General features: G+C 45.8%; 2 protein-coding genes across 2 annotated transcripts in view; both read left to right on the forward strand.

Annotated features, from left to right (window-relative positions):
• The first annotated feature begins 341 nt into the window (after nucleotides 1-341).
• VHL (von Hippel-Lindau tumor suppressor) lies at nucleotides 342-8,356 on the forward strand. Its single transcript, XM_084902024.1, has 3 exons — nucleotides 342-749; nucleotides 3,669-3,791; nucleotides 6,265-8,356. The coding sequence occupies exons 1-3, from the start codon at nucleotides 569-571 to the stop codon at nucleotides 6,450-6,452; spliced, it is 492 nt and encodes a 163-aa protein (XP_084758150.1). The 5' UTR covers nucleotides 342-568; the 3' UTR covers nucleotides 6,453-8,356.
• A 3,585-nt stretch (nucleotides 8,357-11,941) lies between these two features.
• Nucleotides 11,942-27,994, forward strand: part of IRAK2 (interleukin 1 receptor associated kinase 2) — a 58,420-nt gene continuing 42,367 nt past the window's right edge. Inside the window, exons 1-2 of the mRNA XM_084901957.1 lie at nucleotides 11,942-12,109; nucleotides 23,360-23,542. Coding sequence (XP_084758083.1) covers nucleotides 12,016-12,109; nucleotides 23,360-23,542 — 277 coding nt within the window. The 5' untranslated portion in view covers nucleotides 11,942-12,015. The remainder of the gene's footprint in view (nucleotides 12,110-23,359; nucleotides 23,543-27,994) is intronic.

A 27,994-nucleotide genomic window follows, 5' to 3' on the forward strand; every position in this document is an offset into this window, starting at 1 on the left:
AACAACTAATAGCGCAGATGGTAGGGAGAATATGGCAAAAACCATGACTGCCTTAAGAGAACAAATAAAACTACAGAAACTAACAGGAGGAAAGAAAAACAAATTTCTAGGAGAAACCCGGGAATGGGGTGACCAAGTACCACCCATCGCCTCAGTGAGACTTGGTCCCTGTGGCTAGGGAGATCCGAATGCGCATGCGCATAGCCTTAGCGTTGGTCCCTGTGGGGGGGGGATCCATCTGCGCGTGCGCATAGCCTCGGCGATCATTGGTTCCTGTGTAGGGAGATCGGTCTGCGCATGCGCACAGCCTCCAACTAGCCATTTCTGCGAAGGTACGCTCCGCCCTCCGCCGAGAGCGGGGAGAACGGCGCCTACCAGCGGAGGTCCCGCCCCGCCCCTTGTGGTCTGCGAATCCCGCGGCTCCGAGGCCGGGGTTGTCTAGGCGCCGGAGGTGGTGCCCTGGCAGGCGGGGAAGTTGCGGGAGGCCGGGGTGGGCGCGGAGGAGTGCGGCCCCTCAGAGGACGGCCGGGCAGAGTCCGGTCCGGAGGCGGCGGACGCCGCGGAGGAGATGGAGGCTGGGAGGCCGCGGCCGGTGCTGCGCTCGGTGAACTCGCGCGAGCCGTCCCAGGTCATCTTCTGCAACCGCAGCCCGCGCGTCGTGCTCCCCGTGTGGCTCAACTTCGACGGCGAGCCGCAGCCCTACCCCACGCTGCCGCCGGGCACGGGCCGCCGCATGCACAGCTACCGAGGTAGGGTCGCCCGTTCGCGCTCCGGCCGCGCCGCCCGCTCTGGGCGCCGGCCCGCCCCCTTGGCGCTGAGCTGGGCCCCGCGCTCTAGGCCTGACGGCGACAGCGGCGGCGGCACGAACTCATCCAATGCCCTCCGCCATCCCGGGAGGCCGGTGCCGTTGTCATTATTGTTCCCATTTACGGCTGAGGAACTGAGGCCCCAAAGAGGTTAGGGACAGATCCAAGTTGACGCTCAGTGGTAGGCATTCTTCTTTATAAAACTGACTAGTTTGCATTCAATGGTGGCTTTCCCCCGCCCCCCTTCCACGTGTTGTTACCTTAAAAACAGTGCTCCAGCCGAAACCGGTTTGGCTCAGTGGATAGAGCGTCGGTCTGCGGACTGAAAGGTCCCAGGTTCGATTCCGGTCAAGGGCATGTATGTTGGTTGCGGGCACTTGTGTGCAAGAGGCAGCTGGTGGATGTTTCTCTCTCATTGACGTTTCTAGCTCTCTGTCCCTCTCTCTTCCTCTCTGGAAAATCAATAAAATAAAAAAAAAATTAAAAAAAAAAAAAAAAAAAAAGCAGTGCTCCATCCCTAATGCCCATTGGTTCAGTCCCTGAATGGGAGAATTCACATTCTTCCATGTCCTCAGTGGGCCAGGCCCGTGTAGGCGCCCTGTATGCACAGAGAACACAGCCAGCGTCAAATTTGCTGCGATGGGAACAGCACAGAGGATTGCTGGAACTTGCAGCCGGCTTCTGCTCAGTGAGGGGGCGGCGGTGGTGGTGGTGGGAGTGGTGGGTACACGTGTGGTTTCAACTACGGAGAGCTTCTCAGAGAAAAAAAAGGGAGTCCTTCCTGCAGGATGAATGGGAGCTACCAACCCCAGACAGTTGTAGGCAGAGGGAACCACAGGGGCTGAAGGAGAAGAAGGTATGGAATGGTGGGAGGGAAGCCCTATAGGCGAGAAATGGGAGCCATTGAAGGTTTTCCCGCAGGGACACGACATTGCCAGATTTACATTCCGAAAAGCTCACTCAGGTTGGGTTGCCAAGTGGTTTGCGGGGGAAGACTGCTGTTGAGGAACGAGTTAGGAAGCTGTTGCAATGACCTAGGGGAGATTAGGTCTTATTGCCTAAAGAGGTAGTAACCTCCCAATGGCTTTCAAGAAGAAAGTAGTCCTAGGCTCCCTTAATTTTCACAACCCTAGAAATAGACTCAGACACAGAGAACAGAAGGGAGGAGAGTTGGGGAGGGGGGTGCTGGGTGAAAAAGTTGAAGGGGTTTAGAAGTACAAATTGGCAGTTATAAAATAGTCACAGAGATGCAAAGTACAGCATAGGGAATATCCTGTCCTATCCTATATAATAAAAGGCTAAAATGCAAATTGTCCCTTCCAACGGGTGTTCGACCAGGGTGTGGGGCTGGCTGTCCAATCAGCTGCAGCTCCTCTCCCTGATGGCCCCCTACCCACCTGGATTGGAGGCAGGCAGTGGCCAATCTCCCACGTCCCCTCCTCTGGCCAGCCTGCCCAATCGGTCCCAATTGGGGCAGGCTGGCCCGACCCCACCCGTGCATGAATTCGTGCACCTGGTCTCTAGTAGTCAATAATCTATATATATAAAAGCCTAAGTGGCTGTTACAACAGAACGATCAGTTGCTATGACACGCACTGACCACCAGGGGGCAGATGCTCAGTGCAGGAGCTTCCCCCAGCCCACAGGAGGATAGGGCCTGCTGGCCAACCTCCTGGTCCCCTCTCCCTAGCTAGCAGGCCCCGATTGCCTGATTGGGGCTAGGCCCTGAGCTGGGATGGGGAAACAGGGATGGGCGGTGGCAGATGTGGGCGGTGAGGGAAGAAAGAGGGGGGGAAGAGGGGAGGCAGGGAACCTGATCGGTCCTGATTGCCAGCCAGGCCTAGGGACCACACCATGCATGAATTCTATGCATCGGGCCTCTAGTATTGTAATAACTATGTATTGTGCCAGGTGGCTGGTATGGCTCAGATGGTTGAAGCAAGTGTCTCCTGTGCATCAAAGGTCAAGATTTGATTCCCAGTCGGCATATACCTGGGTTTCAGGTTTGATCCCTGGTCGGTGTGTGTGGGAGGCAACTGATGAATGTTTCTCTCCTTCTCTTCCTCTCTCTCAAAAAAAAAAAAAAAAGTCAAGAAACATATCCTTGGGTGAGGGTTAATATATGTATAAATATATATATTACCAGGTGAATATACTTAATGTCACTGAACTATACACTTAAAATGGTTTAAATGGTCAATTTTATGTTATGTATATTTTACACAACAAAATATGACCAGTTTACATTTCTTAAATTTTCATATCAAATCTTAAAGTAAGTTTATATCCCAGGAACATATGCTATATTTTTTCTGAGAGATACCTCCTCCCTCCTTAAACAGAATTAAGCCTAGAGGTTTGCCTCCTTTTCTCTCTCTCTCTCTCTCTCATTCTCTCTCTCCCTCTCTCTCTCTCTCTCTCTCTCTCTCTCTCTCTCTCTCTCTCTCTCTCTCTCTCTCTCTCGTATGTGATTATTTGTTTCTCATTCAGGAGTAAATTACCGTACATAGAGTATAAGTGTACAGATCTTAGGGTTTGATGTGTTTTGACTAATGTAGCAACACCTAGATCAAGTTACAGATTAGAACATGTCTGTCACCCCAGAAAGCACCCTTTTGTTTCTTCCCTGCCAGAGGCAACCACTCTTTGATTTTTTGTGTCATAGATTGGTTTCCTCTCTGTAAATGCATCTATTGTGAGGATTGAATAAGCTAATATTATGATGTTTTGCATGACACTTAAGCAGAATGGTAAGTATTTCATTATCAGTCCAGGATGATGAAGCAAACGGGTGTGTCCCTACTTAACAGCTTCTGCTTGTATTAACAGGTCCTACTTAACAGCTTCTGCTTGTATTAACAGGTCACCTTTGGCTCTTCCGAGATGCTGGGACATATGATGGGCTTCTGGTTAACCAAACTGAACTATTTGTGCCATCTCTCAATGTTGATGGACAGCCTATTTTTGCCAACATCACACTACCAGGTACTGTTATTCCATTTTACTCCCCCCCGCCCCCATCTTACTTTTTAAAAAGATAAGGCTGTTATAAGTACAGGAAAGGATTGGTAAGGTATGTACACATATAATACCTTAATTTAAAAAAATTAGGGGAAAAAAATAGAGGAAAGGGCACTTACAGGAGCCAAGCCCTTACTGATTTTCTCCTGATGCTCACAAGGTTTTCAACCTTCCTGTGTCCTATTCTCCACCACAAATAAAATGGAAGTGATGTGTTTGTAGGCTCTGTATTGAGCAAAGGTGTTGTGGTGTTTCAAAAGCTCTTTGGGACAGGCCAGTGTGGCTCAGAAGTTGAATCTCAACCTATGAAACATGAGGTCATGGTTTGATTCCCCATCCGGGAACATGCTTGGGTTGTGGGCTCGATCCCCATTAGGGGATGTGCCAGAGGCAGCTGATCAGTGATCCTCTCTCATTGTTGATATTTCAATCTCTCTCTCCCTCCCTCTTCTCTGAAATAAATAAATAAATAAATATATATATATATATATATATATATATATATATATTTTTTTTTTTTTTTTTTTTTTTTTTTAAAAGCTCCCTGGCCCTGGCTGGTGTGGCTCAGTTGGTTGGGCATCATCCTGCATACCCAAAGATTTAGTCAGGGCAAATGCTGGGTTTCAGGCTCCATCCCCAGTGTGCGGAGACAGCCAGTCCATGTTTTGCTATCACATCGATGTTTCTCTCTCTCTTCCTCTCCCTTTCTCTTTCTCTAAAAAATTTAAAATATCTTTGGGCTTGTCCGAGTTGGGCTAAATTAAAATATCTGATTGTAGACTTATGAATGCATTTTGTTACCCTGGTCTTGGAGCAGAATTATGCCTTGGAGTTTCAGAAGAACAAAGTATAGGAGATTGATATTAAGCGCTCGTTTATATGACTTCTGGTGTTGTATTTTTTTTTTTTTTAATATATTTTATTGATTTTTCACAGAGAGGAAGGAAGAAGGATAGAGAGCTAGAAACGTCGATGAGAGAGAAACATCGACCAGCTGCCTCCTGCACACCCCCTAATGGGGACGTGCCCGCAACCAAGGTACATGCCCTTGACCGGAATTGAACCCGGGACCTTTCAGTCCGCAGACCGACGCTCTATCCACTGAGCCAAACTGGTTTTGGCTGGTGTTGTATTTTTTAATGTTACTTAACCCAGTCAAACTCAGTGCAATCAGGGTTTTAAAAAAATAACTTAATTGAACATTAGCCTCGTAGTGATTAAGTTGAACCTGCCGATGTGGCTCAGTGGTTGAGCATCATCCTGTGATCCAGGAGGTCATTGTTCAATTCCCAATCAGGATAAATGCCCAGATTGTGGGTTCGATCGCCAATAGGGGGCATGCAGAAGATAGCTGATCAATGATTCTATCCCATTGATGTTTCTAGCTCTCCCTCTCCCTTCTTCTCTCTAGAATCAGTAAAAACATATTTAAAAAATAAAAAAAGAAACTGATGTTCTTGTGGGATTAAAAAACATTACCACATTAAGTATTTGCATCTTTAAAAGGTTCAGGCTAATATATAGATCCTGTTTTAAAGAAGTGGGTATACAAAAATGATCATTGATAAAATTAAATGAAGTACCCTTAGAGAGTAAGTAAAATCAGATTTCAGTTCCTCCAAATTCAGTTATATACTGTTTTGGTTACTTATTGCTATTTTATTTTATTTTATTTTATTTTTTTAAAATCAATCTTTATTGTTCATATTATTACAAAGGTTCCTCATTTCTTCCCCCTTCCACCAGGTTCCCACCCCATCCTCCGCCTCCTCCCCACCCCCCATTGTCCTCATCCATAGGTGCACAGTTTATGCTCAGTCTCTTCCTCCCTCCCTTTCCCCGAGAACAAGTCAGTCCACTCCCCTCCCATGACTTATTGCTATTTTAATATCTACCCCAAAACTAACAACAACCATTTGATTTGTTCATAATTCTGCACTCTGGACTGAGTTCAGCTAGGTGGTTATTCTGCTCATTGGTGTCATTGGTGTGTCTGCCTTCTCCTGGCATGTTGGCTGAGGGCTAGTCTTCTCTCCCATGTAGTCTCAGTGCCTATCCCTCTTTGTATGGCCTGTCCTGCAGGGTAACTCAGGGCTTCTGAGAGGGTAAAAGTGGAAGTTGCTTAAGGCTTAGACTCAAAATTGCCACAGTGTCACTTTACCCACATTCAGTTATTAAAGCACGCGACAAGACCAGCCCACTTCCAAGGGGAAGTTAGTACACAAGGTTATGAATACCATGAAATGCCGATTGGGACCATCATATTACATTCTGCCACAATACATATACTCACTTTTTTTATTTTTATTTTTTTGCCCAAAATGAGATCCATCTGTAGTAAATGTAATTGCCATTGTTGGCAAAGCCTCTTGCTCATCCCTTGTCTGAAGGCCTGCCCGAATTTCGCTGCTGAAGATTCGGTTTTCTGCCCTTACAGTGTATACCCTAAAAGAGCGATGCCTTCAGGTTGTCCGCAGCCTCGTCAAGCCTGAGGATTACAGGAGACTGGACATTGTGAGATCACTCTACGAAGATCTGGAAGACCACCCAAATGTGATGAAAGACCTGGAGCGCCTGACACAGGAGCATATTGAAAATCAGCGGATGGAAGAGGATTTACACTGAAATATGTACTCCTAAGTCTTAGCTGTGGATGGAACGGGCTAGTCTTAATCTAGATACAGGACTGGTCACTTATGCTCAGTGTCAAGGTCTCATTCTTTGAGTAAAATAAGCTCCATTGCTTAAAAGAAAGTTAACTGACTTCACTAGGTATTGTGATGTTTAGGGGCCAACATCACAAAATGTAATGTCTGCCCTCTTTAGAAGTGTTCGTGAAGAGAAAGTAGCTGCCTCTTTGTGAGTCAGGAGAGGGTAAGAACCTTTGTGTAAGTAATTCAGTGAGAATTATAGCATATTCGTTGATTGTAAGAAAGCAGTGGCATCTGCTTTTAATTGCTGTATTATTGGTGATATGTCTGCCTCCTGCTTTGAGAGACTGAGATGTCCTTGAGGCAGGGACAAAACTGTCTGCTCTTTGAGACCCCAGTGCCTCTCACATTATGAGCCTTCATCTGTGTTTGTTGAATGAACAAACCAGTGGATATTTTGATAGAAAGTATTTGGAAGGTTTGCCATTTTTTTGCAGGGGGAAAATAGGGGAACTTAAAGTGTATACAGTAAATAAATGTTTTAAAGGGGATCATTTTTATAGAAAGCACTTTCAATAATTTTATAAATTTTGTGCTTTTTTTCTGTTCACTACTGTTCCAGTGCTGTCTTATTACTGTTTCTAAACCCGGATTAGCTTTTTACAGTTACTGTGATGCTAGCTCTTTTGAAACTTGACATCTACCCAGAAGATAGAAGAAGGAGCTGTCCTCTTGTTTAACTCTAATAAGAAGGAGATACCACCGTACTGTGAATAGGTCTCTGCCAAGTGTGGGTATTTCTGTTCCTTTTCGTAAATCCATGACATTTCTGTTTGGTTCAACATTTTTCATTCGGCAGGATATGGTGACACTTAGCACAAAGCCCTAGCAGTTCTGGGAAGTTCCTGCTCACCCACAGTGGATTCAGAGTAGCCTGAAATGTTTTATAGTTTTATGCTTCCTCATAGGCTGGACTTAAATTCATTCAGTACTCTATCCGGCTTCCTTTTGTATAATAGTTTGAAGAAATCAGTAGAGAAACTTTTGGAAAAGCAAAAAATAAAAGGAAGAGAAAGATCACTGCAGATAAACTATTTAAATACAATCACTAACTTAACATTTTGAATTTTCAGCCCCTTTTAGGGCGACTTTTGGTTTGTTTTTACACAGTGGAGGTTATATTGTACACACAATTTTGTATTCTTTCTCATTTAACTTTATAACTTATATCTTCTATGGCATCTTTATAAGCTCTCCATAGACATTACTATACTCTGTCTTGTAAATAATGTTGGGACATTTCTTGGCATCTTTAGTTCCTGTGCTAACCTTTGAGCACAATTCCTGAGCTCTGCAGAACGAAGTGAATGAGACAAACACCCCACCGTTGTCTCATTATACATTAAGTTTCACCCATTCTGGTTCTCCTCTTCAGCATTCAGCAAAATAGTTGGCTTTTAGGCCACTCCTAGAGAGAAGAGCCTGTTGTAGTACTCATTCAGTGATATACTTATAAATCTAATTTTTTTATGTAGGGTAGAAGGAATGCTGGCATAGAAGGTAGCAACGTGAGTTCCATAGTTAGATGGGGTGGGATTTAAGGAAGTCTGCTGGTGCTGGATTAGTTTGATGTTGGTGTTATTTTATTTTTAACCTGTCTGTGTCAAAATGAGATTTCATGTTCCAGTTGTTAACACATGCAATTTTGAGTACTGTGTTTTTTGTGTTGTCCAAGGAAGATTGAAAAACTGTAGCATGAATAATATGTTTTTCGTTTGAAGTCTTATGAATGTATTAAATGTATTAAAAGACTATGCTGTTTCCTATTTTGAGTTTAAAAAACCTTTTTAATACATTAAATGGTGCTGAGTAAAGGAAACAGGGGAGGTGTGTTTGGTGTCATTTTAACGAGGCTCTTCTCTGGGAGAGAACTGACAGCCATGGTTATTTAAAGGCGTAAGGTGGGGAGGGAGTAGCAGGCACAAGCAACTCACTTTATTCTCAGTTCCTTCTCTTTACAACACTGTTTTTGTTGTTGTTTTTAAACCATTTTTTATTTTAACTTTATTTTTTCTAATAAATATGCTATATCACTAAAAATTGTTAAGTACTATTGAAAAGTATTAAGAAAAATACTTAGGTTGGAAAAAAGCTTTTTGTGTTTTTGTTTGTTTTTTCATGAAAACAGAACCAACCTTAACAGATTCCTCACTGAAGAAGGTGCACAGCGCTGGCCATAGCTCAGCTGGTTAGTGTCCTCCGACATGCAAGGTTGAAGATGACATCCCTGGTCAGGTGACATACAGAAATCAATCAATGAATGCATACGTGAGTGGAACAACACGTTGATGTTTCTCTCCCCTTCCTGTCTCTCTAAAATAAATTTAAAAAATAAATACAAAGAGGATACACAGATAGCAACTAAGCATGTGAAAAGATGCTTCACATCATGTGTTATCAGGGAAACGAAAATTGAAATAAGATACCACAAGGCACTATTAAGAAGGCCACACTCTGTGGTACAACACCAAATGCTGGCAAGGTTAAACATACTGTTACCATACTATCCACTGATGGTACTCCTTAGTATTTACTCAAAGGAGTTCAAAACTTAACATTGAAAACCCTCCACGTGGATATTTATAACAGCTTTATTCATAATTGCCAAAACTTGGAAGCAACTAAGATGTCCTTCAGTAGGTGATAAATAAAATACGGTACATCCAGACACTATATATATATTTTAAAGAAGGGGAGAGTGAGAGAAACCGATTTGTTGTTCCACTTATTTATGTACTCATTCTTATAAGTGCCTTGACTAGGGATGGAACCAGCAACCTTGGCGTATTGGTTCAGTGCTCTAACCCAGTGTTTCCCAACCTTCTCTCATGATGAGAATCACCTGGTGGAGTTGTTAAAACACAGATTCCTGAATCCCAACTAAGAAGTGCTAAACTAGAATTTTTGGGAACATATAGGTAAAATTGTATACTTAACTAGTGCTCTAAGACAGATTTTATATACAGAGCACTAAGTTAGGTATGCAATTTTACCTATATGTTCTCAAAAATTCTAGTTTAGCACTTCTTAGTTGGGATTCAGGAATCTGTGTTTTAACAACTCCACCAGGTGATTCTCATCATGAGAGAAGGTTGGGAAACACTGCTCTAACCAACAGAGCCACCCAGCCAGGGCACACACTGGACTCTTCCGTGCTCAAGAGAAATGAGCTGTCCACCGTGAAAAGACACGGAAGGAAACACACGTTTATTACTAAACGAAAGAAGCCAATGTAAAACAGTCACATTCTGTATGATTCTGGGAAAGGCAGAATTATGATGTAAAAACGTCCGTGGTTGCCAGGGCTTGAGGGGAGAGAGGAATGACCAGGTAGATCACAGGATTTTTTTAGGGCAGTGAAACTATCCTGTATGTTTCTATACATGTGCTATACTATATACTACACTACATGATCTATGACATCATACATTTGTCCAGGCCCATGGAATGTACAACACCAAGAGAGAACTCTGAACTATGGACTATGGGTAATAATGATGTGTCATTGTAGGTTCATTAATTACCACAAATGTGTCACTCTGGTGGGGATTGTTGATAATAGAGGAGACTATATGTGAGGGCAAAAGGTGCATGGGAAATCCCTGTTCCCCTCAATTATGTTGTAAACCTAAAACTGCTCTTTAAAAATCTATTTAAAAAAGAACCAAAGCCGAGACTGGTGTGGCTCAGTGGATAGGGCGTCGGCCTGCAGACTGAAAGGTCCCGGATTCAATTCCAGTCAAGGGCATGTACCTTGGTTGCGGGCACATCCCCAGTGGCGGGTGGTGCAAAAGGCAAGCTGGTCGATGATTCTCTCTCATCGATGTTTCTAGCTCTCTAACCCTCTCTCTTCCTCTCTGTAAAAAATCAATAAAATATATTTTAAAAAAATAATTTAGGCAAAGCACACTATTAAATTGTAGTGTTTATTATAGTAGTTATTTTATTAAAGAGGGAGTTTGTAGCCAGTGGTCAGACTGCTAGGTTTCAAATCTCAGCTCTGCCTCTTAGTACCTGAATGAGTTTAAACAAGTTATTTAACTTCTCTGTGCCTCAGTTTCCTCCTCTGTAGAATGGGGATAATCACCACACCTTCCTACCTCTTGGAGTCATTGTGAGGAATAAGTGAAATAACCCAGGTGAAGTCTGTTCAATAAACTCTAGTCATTATTTTGTATAAGTTCTCCTCAGACCCTATCTGATAATTCAATTTGCCTCACAGTCCCTCTTACCATATTCCTCCACTAATATTGATCACATTAACAGATAATGAATATGAGAAAATATGCAATTAGCCTCCCCCACTCCCTTTCATTATACTCTACTTTTGTTCTCTAACATAACCTATCATCTATAATAATGTTATTTTATATTTAAAATTTTTAAATCTTTATTGTTGAAAGTATTACATATGTTCCCCTCCCCACTACTTATTTTTCATTTTTAAAAAAATATATTTTATTGATTTTTTACAGAGAGGAAGGGAGAGGGATAGAAAGTTAGAAACCTTGATGAGAGAGAATCATTGACCAGCTGCCTCCTGCACATCCTCCACCTGCAACCAAGGTACATGCCCCTGACTGGAATCGAACCCGGGACCTTTCAGTCTGCAGGCCGACGCTCTATCCACTGAGCCAAACCGGTTTAGGCTTATTTCTCATTTTTATTGCTTACTGTCTGTCTCTCTCCCTGGCAGGGATTTTGTTTAGAGATATCCCCAGCACCTGGCACATAGTAGCTGCTCAAATAAAAATTAGCCATTATTGTGATAAAGTCTACCTTGGCTAGTCCTCCCCCTCATAGTTCTGAATTCCTAATTTCCCTTAGTCAAATTCCCTTTTGCTTTTTGGCAATGGCACTTATGTTTTAACAAACTATGAAATATACTTATTCAGTATTTTGATTAGTGATTGCTGCTTCCTCCTCATCGCCCCGGTCTAGGGTGTAAGTATCATGAAATCAAGGACTTTTTTTTTTAATTGATTGATTTCAGAGAGAGGAAGGGAGAGAGAGAGTTAGAAACGTTGATGAGAGAGAATCATTGAGCCACACCTGCCAGACTTTTACAGGTTTTCTCTACTTAGGTACCTCCAACCCCTAGAAGAATGCCTGAATTATATGTGGCAGAGCGCCAAAAGCACAGGAAGTGGAGTCAGAAGGTCTCCTAGGACCGACCGGGAATTCTCGGATGGCCTTAACAGAGTTTCCTCCCCACCCTGGGCCTCCATTTCCCCTCCCAGCTCCTACCCTCTTGGTTTGCTTCCCAGCAGCTCTGGTCCCGCCAGCCTGACGGCGCCGCGCCGCCCATGGCCGCTAGGGGGCAGTGGTGTCCAGCGCTGGCCCCGCCCACTTCCCGGGGGCGGAGCGCGGGGGCGGGGCCATGGGCGGGACGGCCCGCCCCGGAGTCAAGAAGCCGAGTCCCCGCGGCGCCGGGCTCAGTGTCCCGGGAACTCCCCGCCGGCCCTTCCCGTGCGGCCATGTCCTGCTACATCTACCAGCTGCCCTCCTGGGTGCTGGACGACCTGTGCCGCAACATGGACACGCTCAGCGAGTGGGACTGGATGCATTTCGGTGAGTGGCCCCTCGCGACCCCGCCGCCCGGCTGGGAGGCGCCCTCCCAGCGGGTCCCGCTCCGAGGGGCTCTGCCCCCGCCTCCGCTGGGCGCCCGCAGGCCGGCCACAGGCCTCTCGCTGGCCCCGGGCGACCTTCGGAGGGCGCTGGGTGGTCTCCGAAGTTCCCGCTGTCCCTGAGCCCTTCGCGAAGTCATGCCGCCCGCGGTGCCGTTCGGCGGGGAGCAGCGGCTGTGAATCACCGGGGTGCGGGCTCTGGTGTGAGCACCGGGCAGGGGTCATCTGTCCCCTCTAGTCCCACAGCCTATAAAGGGCACATTTCCCTCACCCCGTTTTAGAAAGGGAGCCCAAACCGGTTTGGCTCAGTGGATAGAGCCTCGGTCTGCGGACTGAAAGGTCCCGGGTTCGATTCCGTCAAGGGCAGTACCCTGGTTGCGGCACATCCCCAGTGGGGGGTGTGCAAGAGGCAGCTGATGGATGGTTCTCTCTCATTGGTGTTTCTAACTCTCTTCCTCTCTGTAAAAAAAAATCAATAAAATATATTTAAAAAAAAAAAAAAAAGAAAGAAAGAAAAGAAAAGAAAAGAAAGAAAGAAAGAAAGAAAAAGAAAAAAGAAAGGGAGAAGTCTCTTGCCAGGACCCTGGCCTTGCAAAGTGGCAGAATGGCATTAGAAGGCCGGTCAGGCCCCCCCAGCACATTGTAACTCCTTGGCGTGTTTTGTTTGTTTGTGCCCGATGATTGGCTGAGAGCACTTGGCATCCAGGGGGAGGCTGGGCTTGGTGCTCAGGTTCCCAAGCAGAGGTCTGCAGTTCAGCTGGTGATTTGGGGGGAGTTGCTTAACTTCTCTGAGCCTCAGCTTTTTAATCTGTAAACTGGAGGGTGTGAGGAACAAAAAATTGTTTAGTTGATTTTAGAGAGGGAAAGGAGAGGAGGGAGGGTGGGAAGGAGGGAGAATGAGAAAGAGAGAGAGAGAGAGAGAGAGAGAGAGAGAGAGAGATTGATTAGTTGTTCCACTTATTTATGCATTCTTTGGTTGCTTCTTGTATGTGCCCTGACCTGAGATCTAACCGGAAATCATGGTATATCAGACTATACTCTAACCACCTGAGGTACCTGGCCAGGGCCAAGGAATAAAAATTGTCTAAAAGGCACCTGACACCTAAGGGTCAGAAATTCTAGAGATTCTTGTAGTAATAAGAAGGTGTTAACAATGATCATCTTAGTTTTATGTTTTAATCAGTGTTAACAAAGATCATCTTAATTTTATGTTTTAATCTAAAATCAATTAAACATGCCACTTTATTTTCAAAATAATATTTATCTGTTCTTTAAATTTTAGATTATAACATATACTCTTTATACAAGAGTATATAATATATATGTACAGTTGAGAGAAATGATCATGTGTGTGTTACTCATCTAGTTTGAGCAAATAATATATATTTTAACCTAGCGGTTCTCAAACACAGGTGATTTTGCCCCTTAGGAACATTTGCCAATGTCTGAGGACATTTTTGGTTGACAGAACTTGGAAAATGCAGTGGGTAGAGGCCAGGTATGTTGCTAAACATCCTAGAATGCACAGGATGTTCGCCCTCCACAAAGAATTACCCATCCTGCCCTGGCCACTGTGGTCTAGTGGGTTGGACGTCATCCAGTGCAAGGAAAGGTTGCTGGTTTGATTCTGGTCATTGTGGGCTCCATCCCTGGTAGCAGGAGGCAGCAGATCGATGTCCTGCTCTCACATCAATGTTTCTCTCCCTCTCAAAATTAATTTTTTTTAAAATCTTAAAAAGATCAAGAATTATCTAGCCCAAAGTGTCAATAATGGTGAGATGCAGAAACTGCTCTAAACCAGTAACAAAAATAATAAATGTTTGTTGCAAAATACAGTGGGAAACTGAGTTCAAATTCCACCCCTCAGGGCTACCCATTTTTAATATTGGAGACCCCTGAATGCCACCAGAGTGGTGGGTGTTTTATGTAGTCTAGCCTTTTTTCTAAACATACTTATTCATGTGTATACATTTTTCAAAAATCACGTCATTTTGAACATTGCGATAGCCTGCTTTTTCACTTATAAAATACATTCCAATCATTTCTCTTTGCCAAGCAATATTCTTTAGCAGCATGGATTTATTTTCGGTGTGTATTTTTTATTAAGTATTTTTAATGGATAAAAACAACAAATGCGCTAGGGTAAACAATACATCTAAGATAGAAGAAGGTAAATATCTTTCCACTTCCTGGTCCTCAGCCTCCCTGTTCTCCTTAGGGACAGTCAGTGGTGCCTTGTCAGGGCAGCTTTGAGAATGTCTGTTACTACCTGACTTTCTTTGCTTGGATGCTCTGTAGTTTAACTGCTTTGAGTATTTCCTGGGCAGTGGACAAACTTTGTGCAAGAGACTCCCTCCGGGTTTTTCCATGTTGGCCTCAATTGTGAATGCCAGAACAACTTCTGTTTTCTAGGAAATGCACTTACAAGGCACATACAGTAAAAGTGAAATGATATAGAGAAGGATGACTTCTGCAAGGATGGCACCCAGACTTGTGAAGCATTCAATATTTAAGAGAAAAATAAAGTGTACAGTGCATCTTTAATTTCTCCTGGACAATACTGTAAATATAAAACCTAAAGATGAGTTTAGATGGTTTCAATCGTATAAGTTCTTCTAATTCTAGATTAGTCTTTTTCAAGTGTCACTTATCAGGCATAGTTCTGAAATGCTGATAACATAAGTAAGAGGTATCTGGATTTCTTAATATTCATAATTGTATTACCCAAGGATGGGAGTGAGTGTTGAAGTTTAAATTCTAGCCCTGTATCTACCTAATCCTATATAATAAAAGGCTAATATGCAAATCGACTGAACGGTGGACCCACCAGTTAGGGCACATGTGTCAAACACAAGGCCCGCTGGCCAAATCCAGCCTGCCAGGCCTTGCAATGTGGCCCGCACTTCGCTGTCATCACTGCACTCCGCTGTCAGTTTATGACATTGTCAGTTTATGACTGTTCAGTAAACCATTCGGCCTGCGATCTAGGCTGGATTTTAGATTTTGGCCCCTTCTCTGATTGAGTTCGACACCCCTAAGTTAGGGGGCAGCTCCTGCATTGAGTGTCTGCCCCCTGGTGGTCAGTATGCATTATAGCAACCGGTTGTCATCCCCTGAGGGGTCCCAAACTGCGAGAGGGCAGAGGCCAGGCTGAGGCACCCCCCTCCCTCCAGTGCTCAAATTCCATACACCAGGCCTCTAGTCTACCTAATAAAAGAGTAACATGCTAATTGACCGTATCTTCGCTATGCTCACCAGCCAATTAGGAGTGAGTATGCAAATCAACCCAACAAAGATGGTCGGTTAATTTGCATACACGGGTGCTTGAGCGGCTGGGGGTGTGGCGGGATGCAGGTGTTCCGCCCCACCCCTGACATCTCCGGGCCTCTGAGCAGAGCGGGAAGGTGGAAAGGCGGAAAAGTCAGGGAAAGGAAGGCCAATTCTGGCAGGAATCTCCATGCATCGGGCTTCTAGTTTTAGAATAAAATCTCTCCAGGTACTTGATTGAAGTACCAAAAAACATTTCCAAAAAGTGATAGTTTTAAGTTATCCCAAAAATGTCTTAGACTAGGCTAAGGTTCTAAGTGAATGAGAATTCAGTACAAAAGTATTTACTATGAAGTATGCTTCCCACAGATATATTTTCAGTTTCAGCCCAACAGTTAAAACATCTTTTTTTTTCAAATAACTATAAATACATTAAAAAATGTGAGAGAGGTCCATTTTGTAATCTTAATTCAAATGAGATTTCTACAGTTGGATTTTGCATCTGATATCTGGTGGGACTTTAGAGCCATTGTGTTAATTTTTTTTTAAATTTAAAAAAATATATATTTTATTGATTTTTTACAGAGAGGAAGAGAGAGGGATAGAGAGTTAGAAACATCGATGAGAGAGAATCATCCATCAGCTGCCTCCTGCACACCCCCCACTGGGGATGTGCCTGCAACCAACGTACATGCCCTTGACTGGAATCAAACCCGGGACCTCTCAGTCCGCAGGCCGACGCTCTATCCACTGAACCAAACTGGCTTTGGCTAGAGCCATTGTGTTAAAAAAAAAATACTATATGTAACAAGGAAAAGGTGCTTTTTCCTTTTAATTCCTTTGATCGATATGGATTTTTTTTTCAAATTGACTAAAGGATCAAAATGAAAGCTTGTTTTTTTTTTGTTTGTTTGTTTGTTTGTTTGTTTTTTTAAATATATTTTATTGATTTTCCACAGAGAGGAAGGGAGAGGGATAGATAGCTAGAAATGTCGATGAGAGAGATACATCGACCAGCTGCCTCTTGCATATCCCCTACTGGGGATGTGCCCGCAACCAATGTACATGCCCTTGACCAGAATCGAACCCGGGACCTTTCAGTCCGCAGGCCGACGCTCTATCCACTGAGCCAAACCGGTCCCGGCCAAAATGAAAGCTTGTTAATGTGAATCAGTTACTGAACTTGTTTTTGTTAGAAATGTTAATGTAATAAATATCAATGTGGGAGATAATAGTAAAATATGTAAAGTGTGCAGTTCAGTGGCAGTTAGTATTTGAGATTGCACATCCCTCTCCACAATCCATCTTAGAACATTTTAATTACCCTCAACAGAAACCTGTTCTCCTTAACTGTCCCCCCCACATTCCCACACACCTATTGCTTTAGGCATTGTTTAATCTGAACATTTCATATAAGTGTAATCACACGATATGTGATTCTTTGCGAATGACTTTTCCTTTAGCATGTTTTCAAGGTGCATCATGTTGTAGCATGACCAGTGCTTCATTTCTTTTTATTACTGAGTGATATTCCATGGTATGGATATACTGCATTTTATCTACCCAGTTATCAGTTGATGGACTTTTAGGTTCTTTCCCCTTTTTGACTATTGCGAATAATGTTCCTGTGCACATTGATGTGCAAGTCTTTGTGTGGACATGTTTTTGTTTCCCTGGGGTAGCTATCTTGGGAGTGGAATTACTGAGTCATCGGGTAACTCTATATGTAACGTTTTGAGGAACCACCAGATTTTTCCAAAGTGTGCACCATTTCACATTCCCACCATCCGTGCATGAGGGTTAGTTAGTCTCTCCACATCTTCACCAGCACTTGTTACTGTCTTTTCTATTCTAGCCCTCGGAGCGGGCGCACTGTGGTATCCCACTGTGGTTTGATTTGTATTTCCCTCATGACTAAGACATGGAGCGTCTTTCGTGTGCCTGTTGGCCCTTCCTACATCCTCTTTGGGCTTCTAATGCTTTAGGCCCCGGAGACACCAGAATTGCTCAAAGTCCTAATCGGCTTTTCATTGTGGTTTAGAATATAATCCAAACTCGTCACTAAACCTGCCCCGTCTGACACAATCTGACCCCACTGGTGCTGACCTCTCCTCTCCTGCCCCTCTTGCTCAACCTGCTCCAACCACACTGGCCACGCTGGTTCAGACGCGGGGCCTTTGCACTTGCTGTGCTCTCTGCCTGGGATATTCTTCCACCTGTGCTTCCCGGGACTAGCGTTATGGTCTGTATTAGTTTCCTCTTGCTGCTGTAACAGATTACCGTAAGTTTAACGGCTTAGGAACTGCACACATGTGTGAGGTTACGGTTCTGGAGGTCAGGAGAACTAACACCAAGGTGCTGCTGCCTCCCATGGCTCATGGTCCTTTCCTTCAGAGCCATCAGCATAGCATTGTCAGATCTCTGCTTCTATCCTATCTTTTCTTTTCTTTTTTAAATATATTTTATTGATTTTTTACAGAGAGGAAGAGAGAGGGATAGAGAGTTAGAAACATCAATGAGAGAGAATCATTGATCAGCTGCCTCCTGCACCACCCCCACTGGGGATGTGCCCACAACCAAGGTACATGCCTTTGACCGGAATCGAACCCTGAACCTTTCAGTCCGCAGGCCGACGCTCTGTCCACTGAGCCAAACTGGTTTCGGCCATATCTTTTCTGAATCTGCCACTCCTGCTTCCCTTTTAGAAGGACCCTTGTAGCTGTATAAGAAGCATGTCAAACTCAAAGGCTCACACGGGCCAAATAAGGTTTAAGTTTAGGTGGGCCACAAAAAAAAAAAAAAACACACAAAAGCTTCAATTTTCATAGAAAGGTAGGTTTATTTCGATAGAGACATGCTGGATATAAAGGGCTGAAATAAGTGAGTCATCGTTAACATAAAATAATAGGACATTTTAATAAAAATTAACATTTTTTTCTTGAACATGAACTTAACCAGACACAGAATAACTGCACAGATTCATAGGGGAAACGCAAAGAAACCTATGGTTCTTGTTCTCCGAAATCGAAATATTTCCTGTTGCCCACACCAAACAAGTCAGTCCAAGACTAATGACGTGGTCATCGGCTGCTAAAATATTCGCTGCTGGTATGAGTGGAGAGAAATGGTGCGCCTGTGTGTAAGGCACATAAGGGAAATGAATGCAACACGATTATAGACATCAGTCATTAACAAACTAATTATGTCCACTAATGTATAATTATGTATAGCAATATCCTGTTATACATAATTTTAATAATTATGTATAACAGGATATTGCAAAAATTAAGTTACGAAATTTTTATTAAGATGTTTCTTACATGCTGTTATATTGGCTGGGCCGCAAAAATATTTGTTGTGGGATGCGAGTTTGACATACTTGCTGCTATATAACCCAGTAAATTCCATAAAAAGGGGAAGAAAAAAAAAAAGAACCCTGTGATTACATTGGGCCCACTCAGAAAATCCAAGATAACCTCATTTAAAAACCCTTAATTGCCTGCTGGAGTGGCTCAATTAGTTGATGCTTTAAAAAGATTTTTTTAAGACCTCACCTGAAGATATGTTTTTTTGTTTGTTTGTTTGTTTTTATTGATTTCATAAAGGAAGGGAGACGGGAAGAGAGAAACGTCAATGATGAGAGAAGATCATTGATTGGCTGCCTCTTGTACGCCTCCTACTGGGGATGGAGCCCGCAAGCCGGGTATATGCCCTTGACCGAATTGAACTCGAGACCCTTCAGTCGGTAGGCCCACGCTCTATTCACCGAGCCAAACCGGCTGGGGCTGTCTTTATTGAATTTAGAGAGGAAGAGGGGAAAGTGGATTGGTTGCCTTCTGCATGTGCCCTGGCTAGGCTCAAACCACAACCTAGGCACATGCCCTGACCGGGAATCAAACCCGCAGCCTTTTGGGTGCATGGGGACAATGTTCCAACCCACTGAGCCACCCGGCCAGGGCTGCAAATCATTTTAGAAAAGGTAGCCTCTTAGGGCTGATTATGGTCCTGCCAGAGAGGGTAGGAAGATCCTTAAAGTGACTCAAAATCACACGGCCACAAACACGCATGCTTTTTGAATTTGACGTTCTTGGCAGATAACATGTTTGCCTCCTGTTCCTTTCCCTATTGTTGCAGCTGCATCCATTTTTGCCCTTAGGGAAAAAACAGGCTTCTCCTCCTCCTCCTTCTTCTTTTAAATATATTTTATTGATTTTTTACAGAGAGGAAGGGAGAGGGATAGAGAGTTAGAAACATCGATGAGAGAGAAACATGGATCACCTGCCTCCTGCACAACCCCCACTGGGGATGCGCCCACAACCAAGATACATGCCCTTGACCGGAGTCGAACCCGGGACCTTTCAGTCCGCAGGCCGATGCCCTATCCACTGAGCCAAACCGGTTTCGGCAAAAAATCTGGAAATTTAGAAGCAAAATGCATAATCTGTGCTTTTCTTGGCATCTTCCAAGTGGGATGTCATGGGGACTTTGATTTTCTTCCGTTTTCCAAGTGTCCTGTTGCCTGTGTGTGCGGAGAAAAGAGGTGCGGGTGTAACAGGGCCCTCGGCAGTGCTTTTTTCCCCCAAGATCTCTATCTCGCTTGAACCCTGTTTTAAAGGTATGGTCAGATGCTGAGTCAACACCTTAAGATACATCACTTTCGCCCTAGCCGGTTTGGCTCAGTGGATAAAGCGTCCGCCTGCAGACTGAAGGGTCCCGGGTTTGATTCTGGTCAAGGGTATACACCCAGGTTACAGGCTCAATCCCCTGTAGGGGGCCTGCAGGAGGCAGCCACTCACTGACTCTCTCCATTGATGTTTCTATCTCTCTCTTCCTCTCTGAAATCAATAAAAATATATTTTAAAAAAGATGCAGCCCTGCCGGCATGGCTCAGTGGTTCAGCGTCGACCTGTGAACCAGGTCACGGTTCTTTTCCCGGCCAGGACGCATGCTTGGGTCGCGGGCTCCATCTCTGGGTAGGGGGTGTGCAGGAGGCAGCCCATCACTGATCCTCTCTCATGGTTGTTTCTATCCCTCTCTCCCTTCCTCTCTGAAATCAATAAAAAATGTTAAAACGACACACCAAAAACATCTCTTTCATGGAGCTAAGACGTCCAAACGACAAGGCACTTAGAGCTTCTTGCCTGTTTCTCCCGCGCTGCCGTTGAGGAAATGCCACCCACAGAGCCCGAGGCCTGGCTGAGAGGTCACAGCGCAGAGCCAGGGGCCGGCCTGCGTATGTTTTCTCATGAGCTCATGCTGCCTCCTCCGGGGGAGGAGTCCCAGCCGCTTCCCTCCTCTGAGGCTGGAGGCAGCACCTGACCTGCTGACGTCACATCCTATTGGCCTGGGATCTGGCCTGGGGTTTCCAGTGACTAAAGTTGCAACTCGGGAACTTTCCATTCTAGCCGGGCGCTTTCCTGGAGGCTTTCTCCCTGCGGGAGCTGCCACCGCCTTCCCCATTCCTTCTGGGAAGAGGGGCCCCGGGCAGCCTGGCTCTGGGATCACATGGCTGTGAGGACCAAGTCCAAACCCCCAGGCTGTATTTTCCTGGCCTTCATCTCTTGTCCACTTACATTTTTATTTTATTTTATTTTTTAAAATATATTTTATTGATTTTTTACAGAGAGGAAGGAAGAGGGATAGAGAGTTAGAAACATCGATGAGCCGAAACCGGTTTGGCTCAATGGATAGAGCGTCGGCTTGGGGACTGAAAGGTCCCGGGTTCGATTCCTGTCAAGGGCAAGAGAGTCATCGATCAGCTGCCTCTTGCACACCCCCTACTGGGGATATGCCCGCAACCAAGGTACATGCCCTTGACCGGAATCAAACCTGGGACCCTTCAGTCCCCAAGCCGACGCTCTATCCATTAAGCCAAACTGGTTTTGGCCAAACTGCAAAATCTTAATCTTACAGAACCACACCTGTGTGTGTGGGGGGGGGGGGGGGGAGCAGGGGGGCGGGGGCGGGAATAGGGGGTTGGTTAGAAGAGAAAGTACCCTAATAGGATGCCTACTCCCATGTGTACACAAGATGGCCAGCAGGAGAGGACAGTTGGGAGGGACCAGGCCTGCAGGGAAGGGCAGTTGGGGGGTGAGGGAACGGACCCAGCCTGCAGTGGAGGGCAGTTGGTGGGGGGACCAGGCTTGCAGGGGAGGTCAGTTAGGGGCAAACAGGCTGGTAGGGGAGCAGTTAGGCATTAATCTGGCTATCAGGGGAGTGGTTAGTGGGCCAGCAATCCTGAATTGTGAAAGGGATGTCCCAGGTTGGAGAGGGTGCAGGCTGGGCTGAGGAATTTCATGCACCGGGCCTCTAGTTACTTTTACAATAGAAAATGAAAAGAAGGAATGCATCCTTTTTAGTATTGTCAGTGGTAGCCCCCTGCACATTTTGTATGCTTCAGAGTTGGCAAAGTGCTTTTGGATCCACAGGCTCTTTTGGTCCTTCTAACTATTCTTTGAAGATGGTGGGCTGCCTCATTCATTCATTCATTCATTCATTCATTCATATTTCCTCTGCCAGGGCTGGGACTTAGAGGTGAGGGTAAAATTTAAGGAGGAGGCATAAGGAGACACCTAATCTTCAGATGCTGCAAGTGTTACCGGTGATATTGGCGGCAAAACAGGACCAGATGTTACTGGCTAAGTTGGACCTTGGTTCGTGTGTGTGTGTGTGTGTGTGTGTGTGTTTGTGCGTGCTCATTCACGCACGCGCGCGCATATTGATTTCAGAGAGGAAGGAAGAGCGAGAGAGAGAGAGATAGAAATATCCATGAGAGCCTGCTTAAGCCCCACTGGGGATGGAGCCTGCAACCCAGTCATGTGCCCTGACTGGGAATTGAACTGTGACCACTGGGAATTTCCCCAGTGGCTACAAGCTCTTCATAGGTCGATGCTCAACCACTGATCTGGTCAGGATGGACCTCGGTTCTTGAGTTCGGCAAAGAAAGAATTCAGAACCAGGAACTAAAAAGAGAAAGTTTATCTAGAAAGTTCCAGAAGCAGTAGAAGTGAGCCGGCTGGGCTGCGTAGGCTCAGAAAACAAGTCACAAACAAAAGGAGGGCCCTTGAGCTTAGGAGAGAGAAGGCGAAGGGAACGTGTAGGGGCAGAGGGAGGGGGAAAAGGGGAAAGGAAAGGTGCAGGGGTGCAGGCTGGGGAGGCCTGAGGGGAGGCTCTCTGGAATATTCACCAGCTTTATGCTGATGCACCTACATGAGATTTATTTCCCTGACTTCCATCCTCGGATGGGGTTGGCACAAATGGCACTGATGGGATTTTCTGTTATCTACTTCCCTGGGTAGGGTGATTTAAGTTATTTACCCTCTGGTTGTAAACCATGTGCTTTAATTGCAATTTCCTCGATGGCTGTAAGCTGTCTCCATTTCCCTGTTCCACTTGGTCTGCCTTCCTAGCCCGTCTCAGGCGCATGACCAGCCCTAAGAGTGGTCCCTCCTTACATTTCGCCCCCTGGTGCCCTCCCCTGCCTCACCCGAGTCCTGGCCCTGGCCCGGCCCTGTGCCAGGCCCTGTTCGCTGTACGGGATCTAATGGTGAACGGGCCACGTAAACCCCCTCGCAGGGCTTGTCTGGGAGGGGAGGCGGGCAGGGGTGTTGCCGCGGTGACAGTGGAGGACACAGGCTCCACGGGGCAGTGACTTGCTCAAAGCAAACAAGCAGCTAACGCTCGCGGCCCCGCCCCCCACGCCCAGCGTCTTCCTCCAGAGTCTCGTGTGGCAGCGACGCCGTGTTCAGTCCAGGTGTTCACGTGCCGGCCCGCACGGGGATGCAGTGGAATCGGGGTTGGTGCTGATGGTGGGATTGCCGTCTGGTTGGGGCAGATGGGGAAAACGTGAAGGAGGAAGCCTGGCTGATGCACTGACCCTCTCGGGAGGCATGGCTTTTCTGACCCTATCCTCTCCCCCGCCTTCCAGCCTCCTACGTGATCCCGGACCTGACGCAGCTGCGGAAGATCAAGTCCATGGAGCGGGTGCAGGGCGTGAGCATCACCCGCGAGCTGCTGTGGTGGTGGGGCATGCGCCAGGCCACCGTCCAGCAGCTGCTGGACCTGCTGTGCCGCCTGGAGCTGTACCGCGCCGCCCAGATCATCCTCAACTGTGAGTCCCCGCGTGTGCTCTCCCGCCTTTGACCTTTGTGAATCTTTAGAAAAGTGACATGAGCTGTGTGCAGTGGCAGTATCATAGCCAGCGAGGTTTCCCTGAGGCACGATGGTTACTAATTGGAAACTTTCCCCAATACTCCGATATGACAACCTGAAATAGGCAGCATTCGCAATTAAAATTTTTTGAATGAAAAAAAAAAAAGTTTGAATGAAAGAGTTTACCTTCCAACGAAGACATTAGTCACAGTTTATCTCCGGTCTTGGGCGGAGATGGAGGTCACACCCAGGCCGTCTGGATCCAGAGCCGTTTTTTTTTTTTTTTTTCTTTTTCTTTTCTAACTGTTTTATTTATAACTTCAAGTCTTATAGATACAGACACTGTATTTCTTCCAGGACAGACACTCATATCTTTATAACACAACAGGGAAAAAAGAAAACAAACATCAGGTTTTAACTCTTGAGCCCGTGGACTCTTCTGAGCTTAGACATCGACATATTTTTTTCCTTCCCCTTCACAGCCTGGCTTGCATCTGACTCATTCGCTTCTCCAATTTGATCTCTGGTGCCATGTCTCCTTTACTCTTCCATCTTCCTGACACGAAGGCCGTTGTCGGTTTCAGTCTCCCTTGGTGGCAGGATCCTCCCCGGCCTGGGCCCTGGCTGGGGCGCCAGTGGGTGTGTGTCCCTCACATCCGTGTTTCTCCGGGTCTGGATCCAGAGCCTCTATTCTCAGCTTTTCTCGTGAGAACATCAGAGAGCTAAGTGCTTGGGTTTCCAGGAAACAGTGCGACATTTTGCCTGTCCCCTTCTCTTCTGCGTAGACCTTTCCTCAGACCCTGCTTTCCTGTCCCCACGGCCTCTGTCCCCTCGGGGCTGGGAGAGTGCCCACCTCTGCTCCCAGCCCTTTCTCCCGCCCTGGGCCTGGCCGGTTAGAGCTGCCTGAGGAAGAGAGAGTGAAGCCTGCTTGTTTCCACATCCACAAACCCCTGGCTGTTCTCCTATCTTGCGAGTTTGGTTGTGTTTTCACTATTGCTTTGCGTCCCCGGGCAAGGTAGTGCCCCTTTCTGTACCTTTTTATTTTCCGGAGGGGGAAATAAGTGCCAGCAGTTTCCGTTACTCTTTGGAGGCAGTAAAGAGGGTGTGTGGAGAGCATTTTAAGTTTCTGTATTCCAACTGGTCAAAGCAGGTTTCCCTTCCCTAAGTGTAGTGAGGCAGGAGAGCAAGAAGCTAGGAATAGGGAAACTGAGACAGGTAGTTACTAGTAAATAGCAATTTGCAGCCATCGAGAGAATCCTATCGTCCCTAAGCCAAGGGCAGCGAAGAGTAAGCGGTGTGGCCCTGGCCAGCGTGGCCCAGTTGGTTGAGCGTCCTACCATGCACCGAAAGGCTCATTTCCCGGTAGGGGGCGAGCAGGAGGCAGCGGATCAAGTCTCTCTAATATCCATGTTTCTCTCTAAAAAATTAATTAAAAAATACTTTAAAAAAAAATGCATGATATTGATATGAGAAAATGCTAAGTAACAGATTTACTATCTGAAAAGGGATTTACTATCGGGGAAAGGGAGGGAGGAAGAGACTGAACATAAACTGTGCACCTATGGATGAGGACAATGGGGGATGGGGAGGGGGCAGAGGGTGGGGTGGGAACCTGGTGGAGGGGGGAAGAAATGAGGAACCTTTGTAATAATATGAACAATAAAGATTGATTTAAAAAAAAAAAAAAAAAAATACATGGTTTGCACTTCCCACCAACCAGAGGGTAAATAGCTTAAATCACCCTACTCAGGGAGATACCCCGAAAATAAAACATCCTCCGAAAATAAGACCTACTTACAGGTTTCCTTTGAGTGAAATATAAGGCATCCCCCCCGAAAACAAGGCCCCCCCTAGGCTCTGTCTCAGAATGCTATTGCTAAACATGAGAGATCTGGTCCACTGATTCTGAAAGAAATTCACAGGAAATTCACCAGGAAATTCAGGAATTGGATTGTTATGATGATGTTCCAGAAGATGATGACATGATTGCCATTGAATAAAGGAGTAAATTCTTGATACTGTAGGATTCACAGTTTGTCTGGTTTGTGTTGATAACTACCGTACTACCGTACCGTATACAGGTAATAAATTTCCTTTGTTTTCATTTAACAATAAATGTGTACCGTATTCTTCTTCATGGAAAAATAAGACATCCCCTGAAAATAAGACCTAGTGCATCTTTGGGAGCAAAAATTAATATAAGACACTGTCTTATTTTCGGGGAAACAGGGTAGATGGTAGAAATCCAATTAGTGCTATTTGCCTGTCACACCCAAGGACAGATAAAGAGAATAAATCTCATTTTGGTACATCAGCACAAAGTTGATGACTATTCTATTGAAACCCTCCCCTAAATAACCAGCCTTTATTTTATTTTTAAAATATATTTTTATTTACTTTCAGACAGGACGAGAGAGAGATAGAAACATCAATTATGAGAGAGAATCATTGATTGTCTGCCTCTTTCACAATCCCCAGGATTGAGCCTGCAGCCCACACATGTGCCCTGACTGGGAATTGAACTGTGACCTTCATAGGTTGATGCTCAACCACTGGGCCATACCGGCTGGGTCACAACCAGCCTTTAAAACCCTCAAAACAAGGTCCCAGCTCACACTCTCTTTCCTTCCCTCCCAGGAGCACAACCTACACCTCCCTCCTTCTCCCTCCATAGGCACGTACCTCCTAAGCTCTAAGGGACCCCATGAGGCTTTCAACCAGGGCAGCAAAGGGCAGTGGCATTTCATCTGGGCAAACCACCCCCCCAACCTTCCCCCATGGACCCCCTTTTCTCTGATGTCGCAGTGAGCCAAAGCAGCCCAGCCCAGGCTCATTTCCCCACCTAGTCCTTCTGTTATCCTTGGCCCATGGTCGGCAAACTATGGCTCGAGAGCCACATGCGGCTCTTTGGCCCCTTGAGTGTGGCTCTTCCACAGAATACCACGGCCTGGGCGAGTCTATTTTGAAGAAGTGGCATTAGAAGAAGTTTAAGTTTAAAAAATGTGGCTCTCAAAAGAAATTTCAGTCGTTGTACTGTTGATATTTGGTTCTGTTGACTAATGAGTTTGCCGACCACTGTCCTAGGCCCTTTCTTGTTTCACTGTTCCCGGGTTCAACAAATGTCCTCCAAATGTCCAACAAAAGTCCTCAACTATTTCACTGCTGGGAAGTATTTCCTGTGTGAAGTCAAGAACCCACACACTACCATCCGGGCCAGGTCCCCTGTCCGGAACAGGCGCACCAGTGAAACCTTATTTTGCATGTACTTGTTGAGGATTGCTAATGGCCTTGCTCAGCCTCCGGCAGTTTGAGAACCTGACTTCTGCCTACCACTTAAAGGCTTTGGCTAGATTTGAATAAAACTGGTGTTTGGCAATCACACCTACAGGAAGTCCTAGATATAAAGTGGCTTCCTCCGGCTCCGGCTCTAGTGCTTGTATTAACAGATATTTAACAGAGGCCCTTCTGAAGGCTGGGCCTGAACTGAAAGGTGATGTGTGGTAACCACGGTCGGGGACCACACAGGCGTCAAGTCTTTTGAAATCACGTATTGTGGGTGGCTGCTGGCCTGATTGTGCTGGGTATGTGGGTCTCTGCTCCTTGGGATTTTCTTGACCTTAATTGCCGAGAGACCATCGTTTCATTCAATTTGTCCAACACCAAGTGTCATAAGAATTAGAGTAAATTAGTACAGGCTTATTCCCCAGCTACCCCACCCGTCCTCCAGCAGACCTGCCCGTGTCAGCTCTTTTTACCCTCGCAGCCACTCCTGGGTGGTGTCCTGTAGCAGCATTCTGGGTTCATGCTGTTACTCAAGGCAGACTCCAGTGACTTTTAAATAAAAGAAGTCAGTTTGTTTTCCTCTCCTGTGGCTGCCCAGGGCTGAGAGTGCTACAGGAAGGGCCCAGGCCCCATGAGTGGGTTCTTGACTTCATGCAGGAAAGATGTGCAGCGCGTGAGTCCAGGTGATTTGAGAGCACGGTTACTGAAGCTGGGGACAGTGAGAGGAGGAAGGCCTGGGACAGAAGAGACAGCAGGAGACTAGGCAGGGCTGCTTTGTCTCTCCAGAAACATATGGGAGAGACATGAGTCCAGGCCAGGCGGCTGTGGGCTCACGGGAAAGTCAGAGAAAAAGGGGGCCTTGGGGATAGGTTCAGGGGAGTGGCCTGGGCTGAGCCACCGCTACCCTGTGCTCCCCTGGTTCCAAGTCTCCTGGGGTCCCTTAGGGTCTGGGAGATGCACGCTTGTGAGGGAAGAAAAGGAGGAAGGGCTGGAACCGGTTTGGCTCAGTGGATAGAGCGTCGGCCTGCAGACTGGAGGGTACCAGGTTCGATTCCGGTCAAGGCCATGTACTTGGTTGTGGGCACGTCCCCAGTGGGGGGTGTGCAGGAGGCAGCTGATCAATGATTTT

Source organism: Pipistrellus hanaki (assembly GCF_964339955.1).
Source record: "Pipistrellus hanaki genome assembly, chromosome: 13".
Classification (NCBI taxonomy): Eukaryota; Metazoa; Chordata; class Mammalia; order Chiroptera; family Vespertilionidae; genus Pipistrellus; species Pipistrellus hanaki.